The sequence below is a fragment of the Alligator mississippiensis genome, chromosome 2 (genome assembly GCF_030867095.1).
Source record: "Alligator mississippiensis isolate rAllMis1 chromosome 2, rAllMis1, whole genome shotgun sequence".
NCBI lineage: Eukaryota > Metazoa > Chordata > Crocodylia > Alligatoridae > Alligator > Alligator mississippiensis.
This window is the reverse complement of record NC_081825.1, coordinates 282,738,928-282,757,013: the sequence shown is the minus strand read 5'-3', so window position 1 is coordinate 282,757,013 and position 18,086 is coordinate 282,738,928. Positions and strand designations below refer to the sequence as shown.

General features: G+C 43.2%; 1 protein-coding gene across 6 annotated transcripts in view; it reads right to left on the bottom strand.

The window, feature by feature from the left end:
- Window positions 1-18,086, bottom strand: part of EVL (Enah/Vasp-like) — a 246,294-nt gene that overhangs the window by 105,089 nt on the left and 123,119 nt on the right. For all 6 annotated transcript variants that reach the window (XM_059723218.1, XM_059723216.1, XM_059723219.1 and 3 more), the window contains exon 3: window positions 8,147-8,324. In XM_059723218.1, the coding sequence (XP_059579201.1) occupies window positions 8,147-8,324 (178 nt within the window). The remainder of the gene's footprint in view (window positions 1-8,146; window positions 8,325-18,086) is intronic.

The window sequence follows — 18,086 nt, the reverse complement described above, 5'->3', positions numbered from 1 at the left end:
CTTTAAAACAGAGACTTAGGAAAGACTCTAAGCACAATTTAGCAAAGGCTGGAAACGAGACATATGAAAGATGCAACTAAACAATTAGCCACATTTTCTAGAGGACCCAAGGGAGGTGGTCAGCCAAGACCAATAGTTTTTATCGGGATTTGGGTGTCTACCTCCCTTGGTTTCTTTGAACAACCTTGTCTGTGAGCCTTATTTTGCAGCCATTAGTTGCTTCTCAGCATGAGTGAGGGGCACAGAATGAAACTACAAAAATTTGTCCTTTTGATACCTGCATGCACAGCAATTATTTCTTAACAACAAAAACAGCATGATTTTCTCTGTTGGACACTGAGTGTTAACAGAGGAGTTGGCAAGAGGGGCTTTGTACCCAACTCACAGGATAAAGCAGCCCATGGTAGACTCAGTCTCCTGAAGTGAAGCAGGTTTCATGCCACACTCCCTGCTCAAAACTGAGCCTATACTGACTATCTAGCCCTATGTAACATCACTAGTGGGCAAGTCTAGAAAACATATTCACCAAAGAAAAGAACAGCCTATACTGTTCTCCAGTAAAACAGTGACTGGAGGCATGACTTATGCTGCTGTGTTTCCTAGGGTTAACTTTTTTCAGACTGTCATGATCTTTTGGCAGATACTAAGATGAGTAGAAAGGCCTGGGGGAGGCATCTTTTTGCTGAAAAACTTTGGGACTTTAACCATGTTACAGCAATTTCTGGAAAACAAGAATCTGAGAATCGTGGCATCAAAGAATCTCAATTGTAGTACGCACGTTTTCCTCTACAGGCCTCTCCTCCTTAAATCTCTCACCACTTTTCTCTTCATACTCAGCTTCCTTCCTGAAATGCTTTTTGTTTAAAGCAGCAGAATTTACTGCCACAGAAACATCACTAAAGCCTGCAAGAGCTGTTAGATTTGTTATGTTCTTCAAAGATTACAGAAATCTTTTGTTGCTTTAGAGCAGTTGCAGTTGCTCTGCTATTGCTGATGACCTGAACAGAGATAATACAGGAGTCCTAGAGAAAGTGGCAATGTGGTGTTCAGGAAACTGTCTTGAGCTTATATTAACAAAACACTGGGAAAGTGTCCTGCCACCCCACAAACAGTGCCTTGTAAGTACATGGGAGAAAATTTTCCACTGCAGATTGTTCCTCCTGGGAGAACTGAACAAATAAATGAGGCCTAGCCTTTAGTAAGAGAAAAAATAAAGCCAGGAAGATATTCCCTGACAAGTTAATGATAATATTTAGAGCATTAACCCTGAAATGATTCTTCACATCTAATTTACTCATCAACTATTCAGGCAATTTACTTCCTGTGTTTCACTCACTTGAGCTGATACAGTTCAGTTAAGTTTCTCTCTCTGCTTCGGACAAGCTCTGCAAAGCCTGGGGAGCTGCAGGAAGACTTAGTAAAGCCCCATGTCTTCTACACGTAATAGGAACAGACTTGTCATCCCCAGCCTTATGGCTCCACTAACAAAGCATTTCTACTAACTGTAGATCAAATTATGAAACAGCACACCTATTTCTGGGGCTGAACCCAGATCCTCCAGAGCTAAAAGCTTGAGCTGCTCCAAATGGAATTAAAGCACCCTAGTGTAACATATATATGCAGAGGACAAGGAAATGGTTTTCTATGGTAAAAGCTCATTACATAAGCACTTCCTTTGAACTTTCTTCCACTGTTATTTGCATACTTTCCTCTATGTTGCCCTCAATAATGTAGAAAAGGAAGCCATTTGTACCAGTCGGCCAACTCCTGTGTTAACTCTCAGTGTCCAACAGGCCCTCCAGCCATACGGTGCAGCTTGAATTTAAATTCAGAAATATAAATATTTTATGGATTCTCTAGCCTTATAAGGCCAGTCATAACAATCCAAGTGCTACTGAAGCATATATCAAGAAGAGCATTCACGTGATAAATACTAAATAAGCAGGCAACACAAAAATAAACCAAAGCCTCCATTTTTCTCCATACAACAGTTAATCATTAAAACAAAGAAATTCCTCTCAGTTCCAAATCATAAAGAGGTAAAACCACCCACAATGGAGACCAACAAAGCCAATCGATCAGTCTCTGTGTGTGGCTACCCTAAGGCACGGGCTGGCAACCTCCTAGAAGCAACGGGCTGCACTAATGCTGCCGCTGATTCACCTCGTCACCAAATTGCTGCCACCTTCCCAGTTTCTTTGTGGGCTGAATAAAACTCGTGGGTGGGCTGTATTCAGCCCCCAGGTGGTAAGTTGCCAGCACCCCGGCTAACTCTGTATAGATTTACTTGAGACACTGCCAGCAAGCTTTGGCTCAGCCTGACTCCACCATCAACATCTTCCTTCTTCCCAGAGTGGGAGCTTGGTAGGACAAAAAATGAGCCTGGTTCCCTTCTCGCATAGAGCAGCCATGCACTGCACTAGATGCAATGCTGAACCTACAGACTTGTTCTAGTAATGTGTGAGTAACTACCCTTCTCAGTTTAAAATGCATCATCAGTGCCAGTCCAGTGAAATGAATACAATTGCACTTGGGGTTATTTTGCTTCTTCTACCTTCCTGATATTTCCCCCCTGCCTACACACTGTGTTCCCCTGCTGCTCTTTGTTGCATTTTTTATCTAATTTCAAGAGCAGAAATCTTGTCTTCTTTCAGTTTGTAAAGCACCATGTCTACTTTGACACAATAGACATCCAGGAGCTCTGGGGTGGGTATATCTTATAGAAAAATGTTTTTACATGATATCTGGGTATGGGGGAAAGTAGTGCCTACGCAGTGTTGCAAACACCCAGGCTAGTGTTCCACAACATTTTGATGCCAGGGGCCCACTTATTTTGCATTCAAATTGGCCTCACACTTCACTCACCAGTCAGTAGGCCAAATCTGGTCTGTGGGCCCGATCCTGCCATGTGGGGCTGGCAGGACCAGGGCCCCAAACCTGCTGTGCGGGGCTGGTGCTCTGAGTCCACCTGGCAGGGCTGGTGCAGTGGAGACCCCATCTGACCGCATGGGGCCAGCACGGCCAGGGCCCCATGCTACTTATTTTTTGTGCTATATTTTGCTGCTTTCGGGGCACACATTTCCTTTAGGGATCACTGACCTAGGCTCTGGAGCAGCCAGTAAACAAGATTGACTTCACCTTGTGAAGCAGACTCCCACGAAAAAAATCGATTTAATAGAAAGACATTTTTCAGCTTAATGATCTTAAATGACAACCCTAATAACTCTAAGCAAGAGAGTAGTTTTGAACAGGTATCATTTGTGCTCATTTTGCTGATTACTTGGGAACAATTTTTTTATTTTCTAGCATAAAGATGGAAGGAAAACAAAACAAACAAAAAAAAACCCAGAGAGAAATAAGGAAATAAAGCAATTGTGCATAAAAGAGCTGACAGGTAAACAACTATGATTTACACCAACTAGTATCAACCTCAGAAGGATGAAAGATATTTTGCTAGGAAAGTATCTTTTAAAAAGATTGAAATGTGCTCTGCTCATAGTAGTAGTCCTTCTAAACTAAGGCGCTGAGCTTCCTGCCAGCGTCAGATACTGTACTAAAAAGTTACCTTTACCACGCAAGTGGCTTGGGATTTCTATTTTGAAGTCTTTCAAGAAAGAGCTTTTTTTTTTTTTTCCACAATGCGGAGAGCAATGGATACATTAAAGATGACCTAGGCCTCCAGTTGTTATCCAAGTATTCAATATCATCATTGCAAAATAGGGCCAACTCCTCCAGGTGGGATTACAAATAATTTCTAGACGAAGGGCAGGGCTTAAACCAAAAGTTTCATTCCCATTTTCAGTATCTGGGAATTTTGTTTTGGAATTTCCTAATCTAGCATTTCAAAAATGCAATCTACACTTTATACTGTGAGAAGAAATATTTGGACAGTATGGAGCCTTAATAATTTACCTAATCTGTTGGGAGAGGGGATCTTCCCCTACCCCCACCCTGCCAGGAACTCAGTGTGGTACAAGGACATTCACCCCACACAATAAAATAATCCCTGTCAAATTTTAAAGATGCCATGTTCCCAACTCTTGGAATATACACCAGTGCTTCCCTTAAAAGCAGAGGCTCCATTTAACCCAAGAGGGATGAGAAGCAGGAAACAATGTTGGACAAAAGGGAATAAAGGGCCAAATTTATAGCACACCATCCTCCCAACCTCCATTGTGGATTCACAAAACTCTTGTTGGTGCACATGAATACAGCAACAACCCCTGCCTGTAAACTCAAATTATTCTCTCACCTGTACATTGTACCAGGTTTAGATTTTGCATATTAAAAAGCCATGAGAAGAAATGGGTTTTGCTGTGCAAGATCCAATAACTGCATGAAGGAGTGAATTTGCAATAGGGGGGGAGCAGCAAAAGCCAGCACAATGCGCAGGTATGAAAAATTGTGTGCGCAGATAAGGAGAGGCTGCAGAAAGGCAATCAGGCTCAAAAAACAAATAGGGAAGTTCTCTTTGGACATTGTAGTCTAACTATAACAAGCAGGGAGGTATGTAAGTACAACACAGCAGCTCCTTCCGCTCCTTGTACTACGCATGGATGTGCTATTTTTAGTTTGCTTGCTTCATATATCAGCTCCCTGATCCTATTGTTTTGGTGTCTGCAAGGCTTTAGCTTCCACCACTGTGTCCCCTTGGCTTCAACACTGTATAGGCTAAAATTAATCATGTTAGACTAGTAAAGAAATTCTGAGAACAAATCATGTCATGAGCAGATGCAGGAGCAATTTATCTTAATGGGACAAATTCTGTAAAAAACTAAGCAACAAGCCCAATCATGGATGAATTCTCAGAACAGTGCATTAATCTGAAAGTAAATACATACAAACATAGGACCACACATTTTCACCAACAAGAAAATGTTTTATTGATTGCTGATGTCTGAATATCAAATATATAAATAAATAGGCATGAACTATAGATTGTACTACCCTGGGTTGGACAGGCCTTCAATTTCAGTGGCTGATTCGCTTTTGCAACAAAAGGGGCTAGAAACTTTTAGAGATATGGATATTTGCATCAATGCGATTCCATTCTTCATCCATTGACATGACATGGATTTAGAGCAGAAGCTTTTTGGAACAGGGTTTCATTTTCATATGCATCTGTAAATCACCCCCCAGACTTTTGATATTAAATAAATCATGGTAAATATTAATCGTCACTGATCAACCATTGAAAAGATTAAGTTTCTTCAGAATATGACAGATATTTTGAGAGCTCAAAGTTTGATGAACATAAAAGTGTTCAGTGGAGGAACAAATCTTCACAGAGGACACCTACGACTGGATTTTCTAGACCAAATTATATTAAAAAAAAAAATCAAATAAATCAAAAACCAAAACCTCCCTTTTGGTTTAAATTCCCATCTCTACAGAGTACCCCAGATAACCTCAGGATTTCACAAATCCTGTACTCCCTAGATACCTAAGGTCCCCTCTACATGTGAATGTAAAGGCACAATTAGATCTGTGTGATCCACACAATTGTGCCTCCTGCCATGCCACATATTCAGAAGACAACTGTGGTGGGACTGCACATTAGCTCCATTCACAACTTATTCCTGCGTACGGGGAGAGCAATTCTGGGCTCCCCCTGCATCAGCAAGAAGCAGGCCCCTATGGCTGGGAGCCCCCTTTGCTGAGCCGGGGGTGGGGGGGAGGTACACACAGCCAAGACCGAGAGTCCCAGTAGCTGACAGACCTCTGGGTACTGACTACCTCATGGCTGCGAGGTCTCTGGGTCCTGGCTGTGCATAGCCAGGACCAAGAGCCCCATGTGGGCCCAGGGGTTTCACACCCCCCAAGTCTTGGTGATCATGGAAGTCAATCCCCAGGGCTTGGGGGCTGCACACCTGCAATTGGGAGCCCTGTCACCTGTCAGGGCTCCCAGCCGCAAAGGAGACCCTGGCTACAGGTGCAAATGAAAGCTGAACAGCAATCAGCTACAAAGTTAGCACACATTTTTGGGGTCTAACTTTATAGCTGGTTGCAGCTTTTTATTGTGTAATCGCTACTGTGCAGGTATAGCTGGTTTGAAGGTAATTGCACAGTTAGCCAGTTAGTTGTACAATACCTGTAAATGTGGAGGGAGCCTAACAAACACAAAATATTTTAGTTGTGGAGGGAAATAATGCTCATCACAGAAAGTCTGTTAAAATCAAATCACTATAACTGTTCCATAATGAAACTCTTCAGCTGTTGTAACACTGATATCCGATATTCTGCTTTTTAACTGAAGAGCTCAGTATGTAGGCAAGAAACCAAATTTGTAATAGGGACGTCTACAGTCAAACTGTGTCTTAGAAATAGACCAGATCGGAGAGGTGGGGCAGAGTCATACAGAATTTCTCTGAGGACAGAAATTAGGCATAAACCGCTTTAAGTGATTGGAAACTGGCTCAAACCTGTAACACAACAGAAGTTCAGTGCACATAACTCCTTTCAAAATGGCTGAAACTAGTTTAAGATAAACCTGGATGGATGTAGTATCAGATTTAACTGATTTTGGTTAAATCATTATAACTTTTGTCCCAGATCCCCTGCCCTCGAGTCAACTCACAGTCCCCCAGAATCCCAGGACGCTTTGCAGCTGCCCCGCAATCCCTACTCCCTTGCAGGGCGGGCAAGCTAGCCTTGGCCTAACCTGTCTGCTCCAGCCAAGCAGGGAGACATGCTCTGTTTTCCCCTGGCTTCTGGCCTGGGCCACTGCAAGCATTTGACTGCATTTCCAGAATCAAAAGTGAATGTCTGCTCACTTGCTAATTGGTTCAATCTACACAGTTTAGAGTAATCTGTGAAGACTGAAACATAGTTTCATAGTAGCTAGGGTCAGGAGGGACCTGAACAGATCATCTAGCCTGACCCCCTGCCACAGGCAAGAATGAAATCAATTCAGCTTCAGGCTTTTTGACTGTCTGTACTTAGCCTAGAAGTCTTCTATTCTGAAAAGGATTCAATTTAGGCCCTGATATTTCTGGACATAATACAGAATTTGAGGTGAATCTGCTTGTTCTCTCCTGATTTTTTTAAATCAGGTGCTAGGGCAGGGGGCGAGAATGATATTGATCTGAGCAGAAATGCATTTTTGTGTGAATCAGAAACTATTACAATTTGTGAAAGTTATGGCTACATTTATTCAAGATGGCTGCCATTATAACCACTGGAACACTGCACTTGGATGGGATGGTAACATGATCCTGTAATACACGCCAGATGTAAAGCTGGAACTGCAACACTTAAAGAAAATGGAGGCTTGCACCATCTTTTGGAGAGAAAGATGTGTCGACTGAAAACACCCTGAACTGCATTCTACTCTCAAGTCACCCCTTGAGTTTCAACAAGGTAGCAGCCCTACAACTGAGGTTAAGTGGTAATTTGTCCATATACAGTAGGACAGAGTTTGCAGAAATTTAGAAAAATGGCCTCCTTAGCAGAGCAAAGCCCCTATGATAAGCAGTCACACCCCCAGTCACCTTTTCAATTCATGAAGCAATAATTTTCCATTATGAAATGAACTGCAGTTAATATAATATTTATAATGGCATATGCCAAGGTCCAGAATGTAAGCCTTTGCATCTTACTGTATCACATAACCACGATCCCCATGCTGCGCGTACTATTTTTGTCTGACCTAGGGAGCCAGGGAAGTGTGGTTAATGGCTGGACCCGAGAGTTGAGATGCTTGATACCCGAGCTCTCAGTTTTACATGCAAGTTGATGTTGCAGCTTTGCTTCAGCTTTCGTTTGTTTAGGATCAGATACTGTTATTTTACTGTTACTTACATGGGTAGAACCGTACTCTATGAGTAGTTCATATAAATCAGTGGGGCTGCCCACACTGTAGATTGAATCCACAGGAAGGAAGGCAGAATTTTCCTGTATGGGCTAGATACACTGAACAAAACAGAAGGAAGGGAGGAAAAGCATACAAATACACACAGTGCTCATCACAGCAACCGTTGTTTTATTTAAAGGCTGTCTGCAAGAAAACCAATTACACCTTTCTGTGTTCCGAAACAACAGACAGTTCTTGTACCTATATCATGTGACAGAGGTAAATAAATCCTGTCAGCAGGCATCATAGAAGAGAATCACAGAATTAACAGAAGAAGGAAGCAAAGTTGTTTACCTCCATCCTGGGAGTTCATGATATTGAGAGCAAACAGCATTGCATTGGAGAATGTGGTAGCCTCTTCTTTGCTTGCGAAGTTCAAGCCGTATACTTGCCGTGCATCACGCCATTGGTGAAAGGTGGGTGTTGCTTGATTGTACTTCAATCCTTTCACAATTGAATAATTAATCACTACCTGCAATTTGAGATAGAGATGAGGGCTAAAATATTGTATATATGCATGTATAACTAAGTGGGAAGAAAAAGGATTGGGATGCCTGTAAGGGCAAGAACAAGGTGAGTGTGAGTTTTGCTATGAGGAGATGCCAATCTGTGCATGAGATGAGAAGTGTCAGAACTTAAAAATCTGTTACCTGCTTGTGCCTTTCTAAACATTTCTACCATACAGCTGTGCACATAGTACAGACAGGTGTTTGACTTGGGGCCAGCAACCGCTGGCATCTTTTGGGGGATGGATCATCCACAGCTGTTAGGAAAAGAGAAAGATTTCTTTTATTGGCCGTAATCCTTCTCCACAGCAGACTAAACGTTTGAGCCAATGCCACAGTAGCTGGGAGATTGTTTTGCAGGCCAAGGGCAGCATGACTGGAGATGGTAAGGTAGGAGTGAGAAAGGATGAAGGGAGAAGAAAGTAGAGAAGTTTTGGTATCCCATAAAAAAGCAGAAGAGACTAAAGAGAAATGATACAAGGGTAAGCACTGTACAGGTGTAGGTCAGACTACCTGCACCTTCCATTGCTCAATTCACTATTTATCATTAAGTATGAAGATTTGTGCCTGTCACTCAACTGCAGGAAGGAATTATGTAGGAAAGCCACCCTTTTAAAAGTCTGCCCCTCAAGAGCTGGAACTCATCATATAATCAGTGGTTGTCAGACAAGGTTCTTTTGGGAATAATTCACTGCTTTGATCTGCCTGGAGGCAGGATTGGGGCAAAACTGCTCTAGCTGCAGAACCTAAAAATGAGACACTATGGGAACTTTAAGTTCCTCTCCAGCTGTATCTGCTGCAGAAGACCTGATATACTGGATCTCCAGCAGCCCCATACCCCACTGATTTACCACTTCTGCATGTAAAATAAAAGAGTGAAACAGGAATAGAAAAGCCTTTCCTAAAACCCTCCTCCCAAATTGTTTTCAGCACCACAATGAAAATTCACTCGTACCTTAAACATGGCATAAAAGGCCAAAGCTGTGCAAGAATTAGCTTGGTGTTATAGGAGTGCAACTCTAAACATAAATAGTAGAGTGTTAGTAGAAGCTAATGACAATACAATTCTATAGCAGTAGGAACAGTTATGTTAATGTTAGGTGTGAGATTATTTTAGCAATGATGTTAAAACCTTACATTTAATTAAATAGATTATTAATTATATTTAATCCATTTTCAATAAAATTATTCTCAACTCATAGTGAGAAAAAATGTTATTTTAAATAATAATAATGATTCCACGTATGAATGAGTCATAACTGTTATGGTTGACATTTCTGTGTGATAGAACAATTTACATTTGGCTGAAAAACATTAGATGAGTTACTAATACATGTATGAAGTACTTGCTTTTCACATATTTCTGTTACCTTTTTCAGATGACATAGTCCTGCCAAAATAGCTAGTAAATGTCTAATAATTTTAGATATAAAGAGAAAAAAACTGAGCAAAACTTAGTATCTCCGTTGCTAATTAATGACACAATCGCTATTCCTTTAATGCTTCACAGTCCACAGTCATTCAAAATCAACCTCAAATTGCAATTTTCTTGGTAGCTGCATAAATGTCCCACATGCTTACCGAATGACTCAAGAGCCAATACAAATCTATTATCAACATTATCAACAAATCTATTATCAACATTAACTCATTTTAACTACCAGTCTGATGTCACATTACTCCTTCACTAATGCAGCTCTGCAGAAATTCCCAATTCACAATGGTGTGAAATCAGAAATAGTTTCTATACCTACTTTAGGTGATACTTTAGACCAGCGGGTCTCAACCAGGGTGTCATGACACACTCGTGTGCCTCAAGATCCTCTCAAGGGTGCCATGGGGTGCCATGTAATGTTAGCACTCTTTGGTATACAAACATGATTCACAAGATAAACCCAGAGATTTCAAATAGGAATCCAATGCATTGATAACATTCTGACCTGCTGTGGTCTTTCTTGAGTTTTCTGCAGCAGAAGAATTGCTCTATTTGTCTGTAGTTGAAAAATGAGTAAAAACTCAGAGCTGGCATTTTCCAAGGGGTGTTTTGAGACTATCAAGGGGTGCCTTGAGTCTTAAAAGGTTGAGAAACACTGATCTAGACAAGAAACTCTAGGTGGCTATTTTTGTTTAAACTTCCATCGTTTTTCTTAGTGCAAATGCTACTTTGACTGGCTACAGAGCTGCAGAAAGAGCAAACTCAGATCTGCTATACTAAGGCACGGCTGTCCAACTGGCAGCCTGCAGGCTGAGGGGTTAAACTGCAACCTCCAGAATTCCCACCCAGCCGCTACTCCTGGTATTGCTCCAGCTGCAGCCAGGGTCTCCCTCTCCTTCCGTCTTCCCCTTCCCTGTAGTGGGGGAGCTTAGCTGAGGCGGAAGCCTGGAGGCATGGTGCAGCAGGCAGGGGCACCTGGGCTTACAGCGTACTGGGGCAGCGGCAGGTATGCCCAGGTGCACAGTGCAGTAGGGGGGCACTGGGATGTGTGGTGCAGTGGGGAAGAGAGTGCTACTGGGGGAAAGCCCCACACAATAGAGCCAGTGGCCTAGCTCCACTCCCTGCCACCACATGCAGCTCATGGGACTCCACTGGGAAGCTGGGGGCAGGGCTCCCCACCTTTTCTGTGGGAGTCCCAGGGCTGCATGTGGCAGCAGGGAGTGGGGCTTCCTCCTAGTGGTGCACGAGTCTCAGGAGCTGCACGTGAACCCCGTGCAAAAGAGACGAGCCAGCCTGGCTCCACTCCTTGCTGTCACGTGCAGCTCCCGAAACTGGCTGAAGCCACTTGCCACCAGGTGTCTCTCCCTACGTGGGCCGTGAGCACCCCGAGGGCTTGCTGCTGGTGCCAGGGGCTTTGCACGATGGGGGAGCTATGAGGAGGGGGTTCCCACACCCTGCCCACTCAGGCTTCGTGCTCCTGCCTGCCCCAGCCCCATGTTCCCGCTCACCTGAAGCTTCCCTACCTGCTGCCTGGCGTGAGCCCTGATGAGCCGCTGGAAGCTGGGGAAGATGGGCAGTTCCCCTGACAGTGGCAGCATTGGAACCAGCAGCCCTGCTTGGAAGCTGTGCATGCTGGCCGGGGCCCTCTGGCGCATGAGGGTGGGAATGAAGTGAATGGGCTGGCCAAGGTACAATTAATTGACAGGCACCTGCAGGCTGGATGAAGTCAAGGGGTGGGGTGGATTCAGCTCATGGGCCATATTTTTCTGCCTCTGTCCTCAGGAGCCAGGCACTCTCCTGCCAACCAAAATCCACAGCCCCAAATTAGTGCTGTCCATAATATGTGGGGAGAGATGGGGTTCAAAAGACCCAGCAGACTGGTCAGGAAATCACCTGAGCCAGTAGAAAATGCTGAAGTACAAACTCAGCAGGGGGAACCAGGGGGAATTGGGTGAGGCTCTGTTCCCCTGGGCACCACTGGGGGTTACTAGGAATAATGGCCACAAGTTGTTAGAAAGAAGGTTCAGGCTGGACATCAGGAGACATTACTTCATGGTTAGGGCTGCTAGGCTCTGGAATGGACTCCCAAGGGAGGTGGTACTCTCTCCTACCTTGGGGGTCTTCAAGAGGAGGCTGGACAGAGATTTCGCTGGGGCGATATGACCCCGGCACCATTCCTGCCCAGGGCAGGGGGTCGGACCTGATGATCTGTTTAGGTCCCTTCCGACCCTAAGCACTATGAAACCCTTCACTGGTGAGTAGCAGCACATTCTTCAGCACATAAACTAACCCATCCTCACAAACCAATGCTGATGCTACTTCCTTTATACCTAATAGCACGCATCTGGGACATAAGAGTTTCAATTCCCCCCTTTGCCACAAGATACTTGAACCTGGAGCTCCCACAACTGAGAAGTGTGCACTAACTGCCAGACTATGGGGTATTCTGGAGTGGGGCTTTCTGTCCTTCCTGCTGAAACCACTGTGTAGAGAATAATGAAACAGTCCTTGGAACAGGGACTGAAGCCAGATCATACCTTTTCATGCAAGGGCCCTCACTGCTATGTTAGAGAGGGACTCTTTCGCTCTGGCTCATCTTGCTATATATATAAGGAAACAGTTCAATAGAAGAAAACAAACTCCCCAACTGTCTATAGCCTGGTGGTCATGAGACTCTCCTGGGAAGTTGGAGATGTGAGGTTCCTGTCTACTCAGAAAGGATGGAACTGACCTACCGTTTTCCACATCTGGGAGGAGGTTCTCTAACCACTGGACAATTGGTGAAGGGGACAGGGGCAGGGGAACGGGAGGCACAACCACCTCCACCTGTGTTCTGGGCAAGGCCTGACTTGGTAGGCACACTCAGGTCATGCCTAATGAATTACATCCTGCGGTGACAGGCAGAGGAATGTTGTCTGTGAATTCTGAAAGGGCTTGGGCACCTTTTTGCTCAGCACCATCGAGATTTACGCAGTTCTGGGCATACTCAGACTCCCATGCCCAGAAGCGAGTATTTAAGTATTAGGATTTGAATGCCCTAGGCTCTTTTCAGTGGGAATGTATTCACAAAGTCCCACCTAAATGTTTCTGTGAGTGTGAAGTCTGAGGCACTTTACAGCAGTTCTGTGTGTTCCAGTGCTTACGTGGGGACAGACCTAGACACTAGAAAACACAGTTACTGTTCATGCTTAGTTTATCCATCTTGCCTGAGGCTGTTTGAGGTTCACAAACCAGTTATCCCTGTGCATAGGCACTTTGAAGACCATAATCTATTCAGAGTATTCTGACTACATCTAATAGAAGAGGAGTAGCAGGAGGACAAGGAAGACATGATGACTTACTTTCCTTTTGCCCAACAATCTTGTGCAGTGGTTCTCAACTCGGTGCCACAAGAACCTACCAGGGGTGTTACAATGCTGACACTGCTGCTGCAGAGTGAAACTGCCCAGCATGCCTTGCATTTCAGAAGGCACGTTGCAGCTGAACTGAGAAGTGGCTGCAGCAGAAAGGCATGCTTGGAGATTGCCCTGTGTGCTTGGTCTTCAGGAGGCACATTGGAGCCAAACTAGGAACAGCTGCAGCAGAAGCAGTGCACCTGCCTGCATCTTTCTGCCACAGATGCTTCCCAATACGGCTCTGCAGGAGCCTTGTGCCATAGTTCCACCTAGTCACGGCAACAACTATGCTGCGGCACCCCCCTGGCCTGTCCCCTCTCCCTCCTCCCAGGTCTCGTGTATCCTTTTGCCCATCTTCTACCTTTCTCACCCTCTCTGCACTCCCCATGTGCTGCACGTGTAGTCCAAGCACCTTGTCCCTGACAGCTGGGCATCCCTGAAATCTGTCCATTACAGCCCTAGGGCTGGAGCTCAGGATGGAATCATCCTGGGGTAACTAACAGAGGAACTTGGCCCAGTGGCTTCTGATCCCCACCAGTGACTTGGAGTTGTGTGGGGGGAGTCCACTGCTGTAGTAGGAGCAAATGCACACTGGGCCAGGCAGAGCTAGGGGAATGCTCCCCACCAGCAACGTGAAGGGGTAAATATACTTATATAATCAAGTAATAACACATTAATTAATAATATAATTATAATGCATTTATTATAATGTTTATGATATATATAATTATCTCGGTTTTGTAAATGGGGTATCACTATATTCTGGAAAGTTTTGGAGGGGTGTCTATAAGTGAGACACTTATAGACAAACACTGGGACAAACACTAATGGTCTAGATCAGTGTTTCTCAACCTTTTAAGACTCAAGGCACCCCTTGAAAAATGCCAGCTTTTAGTTTTTACTCATTTTTCAACTACAGACAAATAGAGCAATTCTTTTGCTGCAAAGAACTTAAGAAAGACCACAGCAGGTCAGAATGTCTATGTCTATAAGTAGGTCTATATTTGGAGGGGTGCTTGATTTAGTGGTTAGGACACTTGCCCATAAGCCATTTAGCCAGAACCATTTCCCAGCTTGAATCACCTTGTTATGGGCTGAGGTAAGCTGAGGGCAGCCTCTACCATTCCTGTTGAAACTGGACTACTGGGAAGCCAAGAGTGAGAAATTCATGTGGCCAGAGAAAAAGGAAGCAGGATGGAGTCTAACTGCAGTAGGGACAATGTCTGAGCAGCAGGAAAGACTAAATGACATCCTACAGGCAGTCCCTTGGGATTTAGGCAAAGAAATATGGGAAGTTTCATGGTCAAGTATTTTAAAACCTTCCAAGTATCTCTAACTTACCTGAGGGAATCACAGCCTCCCCACAGGGTTGGGATGATTTTGAGGCCATCTCAGGACAACGCAAAGTCTGTCCTATTCCTCTATAAAGAGTATCATACTTATAGACAAACAGGTCTATGCAAGTCTGAAGAGCATTTCATGGAGTGGCACACAAGTGATTAATATAATGAAAGATATGAACTGTAAAAAACTGCTTCCCCATAAATGATTCATCAAGACAGGTAAATTGCTTGATTTGCTTCTGAGGGCATTTAGTCCTAGGTGGGACATTTGGTCCTAGGTGGGGCAAAGTGAGCACTAGGCTCACTTTGGAGGTCTCACTCTCATCACTTAGCTTGGATGAAGACAGATTTATTTTCTGATCGCATCAACTCACACTATGCTAGCAGCAACACACTTAGAAAGACACACATACTATCTATCCTGAGGCTTCAAAAGAATTATAAAGGGGTTTCTAAGGGTGACCCCCTTAAAACCAGCAAAGAAAAAAGGAAATAGCAAGAGTATGGTCTCTCCCTTAGTCAGTAAGCTTGGAATAAAGCAAAGAGAAGGTTGGTTATACACTGGCGAAAGAACAAGCAAAGTGTGGCATTTGCTGTAGCTGGTGTTGAGATCACAAGATAAATCATGACTTTAAAAGTCTGATGATCAGAAACAGCAAATAAAATAAATAACCAATGTTCAAAGGATAGCTTTTATAAACACTTCTAGGGGAAGATCCCTCCACTGCCATGTGTGTCAAGAATCTACCACGCTGGACCCGGCCAGTGGTCTGTCCAGCCTGGTATTATTTTCCATTGGTAGCTCATAGTAGCTGTGCCAGAGGTAGGTGCAAGTAAACTTTCACAGCAGTAAGCTGTGAAAGAAAGGTTCTGCTTCCTTTTTACCACTTGATATAGCAACTGGCTTAAGCCTTGAAGCATAAGCTTGCTATTCCTTTCGGAACATCATTTCCCCTCTCCTTTTACTATTTCCTGTGTAAGGCCAGGTATCCTAATTACCTATAAAAATGTGTGATTCCATTTCAGAATCTGCTAAGCTCTTTGTATCAATGACAGCCCGTGGCAATAAGCTCCACAACCTAGCTGTGAATAGTAAAAAGAAAAGCATTTCTTATTATCCATTTTAAAATGCATCATCTTTCAGTGTTCCCATCACTTTGCATGCTAACCAGATTTATCTTATTGTCTGTTGTACCCATGTCTTGTACTTCAATCTTATACTCAGATTGAAGGCTTTTGGGGGCAGGTACTGCTATGGGTTTGTACAAAGCCTAAAACTGTGGGGCTCTGATCTATGATTTGGTCTTATTCTCTGTGTGATGACGATGATGATAATGATGACACTGATGATACAGGGTGAACAGGAATCTCCTACTAGCTTGGTACTGTGGCACCCAAAACATTCAAAAATTTCCTAGAACTTTGAGGATTTTGGCTAAATCACTTCAGAATGGTTCCTATGTCCATAAATGCAATTCAGACTCAGCATTGCTGCAAGTAGGTCCAACTCTCCTCAACTTCATTATAGTGTAGCATGTGTGAATATGACCCTATATTTTAAAAAATGGGGTATACTTAACTCAGCAGATGCTATCAAAGTAGAAGCCTCAATCCTGGCCTAGCCTGTGCTGTGTTCAAATCTGAGAAGTCCCAGCTGTTCCAAAGTCCCACTTCTACATGAATTTGCTGGTCCAAGCTTTATGTAAATCTCCCAGGAGAGCAATTCATGTTTGACTTGCCTCATCTATTCTTTAGGACAGACCTGCCATATGCAGCTTGTGAGATCACTAACTACTTTCCCCTAAGGCCAGATCACTTGATATTAAATCTCTCACTTAAAAATCACTTAATCATAGCTCTGACTCAAAGGAGCTGCCTTCTGCAAGCTTACATTCAAAGTGAAGAACTTTAACAAAACGGAAGCAGTTAGCACGCTGATTATGACTACAGCTCCAAAAATGCCTTAGCCTCTGTTACTGCTGCTGCATTTTGGGTTTGTCAATCATGCTGGCAGGAGTCTGCAGATACATGCATCTGTGCAGAGGAAACGGATGACTTGTTTACCATAGGCCTTTAGTATATACTTAACCACGGCAGCTGGGACAGAGAGAGCAACCGTGCGAATTAAAAGCAAACAACTCTTGAGGTTCAGTGACCATTTCCAGATACTAAATTTATATATGATCACACTCAACATCATGTTTGCAGGATGGAATTTTTGCAGTGAGTTTTTTAGCAGTGATCAGAACTACTAAAACTGAGAACAAGAGAAGGAAAATGAGGGTAGACTACTTAAAATGTCATAAAAGGGAGAACCAAAAAAAAGGGGGGGGGGGCAGGATAATAAGCAAGAAAAATCAGCTAGAAAAAGAAAAAGGGAAAAGCTGCATACAGTGGAAGATATAAGAAAGGACAGAATGCAAATTAAAATGAAAATTGCTGAAAGATCCAGAGTAAGAAGACAAAACTAAGTAAAAGACCAGAATTGTGTCATGTAGGTTACAGTCATCAGCACGCAATTCAAATTTAAGATGCCTCTGTGCTGCATGACTGTGCTAGAGCTGTTTGACCAGTTCTTCAGCTAGTATAACTTGGCAGAGCTCCATTAAATTTTTGTTATGCCTGTCCACACTGCTGAGGACATGACCCTTTTAAACAGTTATCCAGGAAAACTTGATGTCTTATTTCTAACAAACCTTTGCCTTTCAATCCAGCTTTGTAGCACACAAGCTGGAAGTATGCATGAGCTGGCCTATATGAAGAATAATTAACATTGGAATTTGTTGTTGTTATTGTTAAAGGCAAACAACATATTTAGAGAGTCTTGGTTCCAGTAATACCCCATTCCTTGCATGCCAGAAAATGTCTTTAAAGGTTTTTAAATACTAGTTCTATATGTTATACATGATATATTCAAATGGATTTGATTATAAATGAATTTCTGCAATTATCTTTAAATCCAGTTTTTATGCAACGTTTAAGTGACTTTAAGCAAGAACAAGGCTGGATCCAGACGTGCAGGCACATGCAGTTTGTGGCGCCACAAACCACATGCCTGGCACATTAAGACATGCCCTGTGCTGCAAATTTGCAGACTGGGGACAAAATTTGCTACCAGGAGATCCTGGTAGTGGTGCAGATTTCTGCTGCTACTTTTTTCCCTGCTGCAAGTACATGCCCTAGCATATGGGGACATGCCCCAAGGTATCTTTCACAACTTTTTTTCACCTGGAATAGCTCAAACCAGTAAGAGAAGCAGAGTATTTTATATTTGTTTACTTCTGCTTTTAGATATTTTCAGTTGTGATGCGTATCCCCTTATGTATTTCATATAAATAGGTACTTTTTCAGTAAGATTAGTTGTTAATATTAATGTAATAATATATTTAAAGCATCATCAAGATTTACAGTGCAAGCCTCAAATTTGACCTACCTTCAAATGGTAGAATCTGATTCAGTAAGCCCTAGGGGGTTATAAATATGTAGTTAAAAAACACCACTCAATTGCTAGTGATTTTTATACAGCTGATATTTATGCAGGGCCCACATGAACTT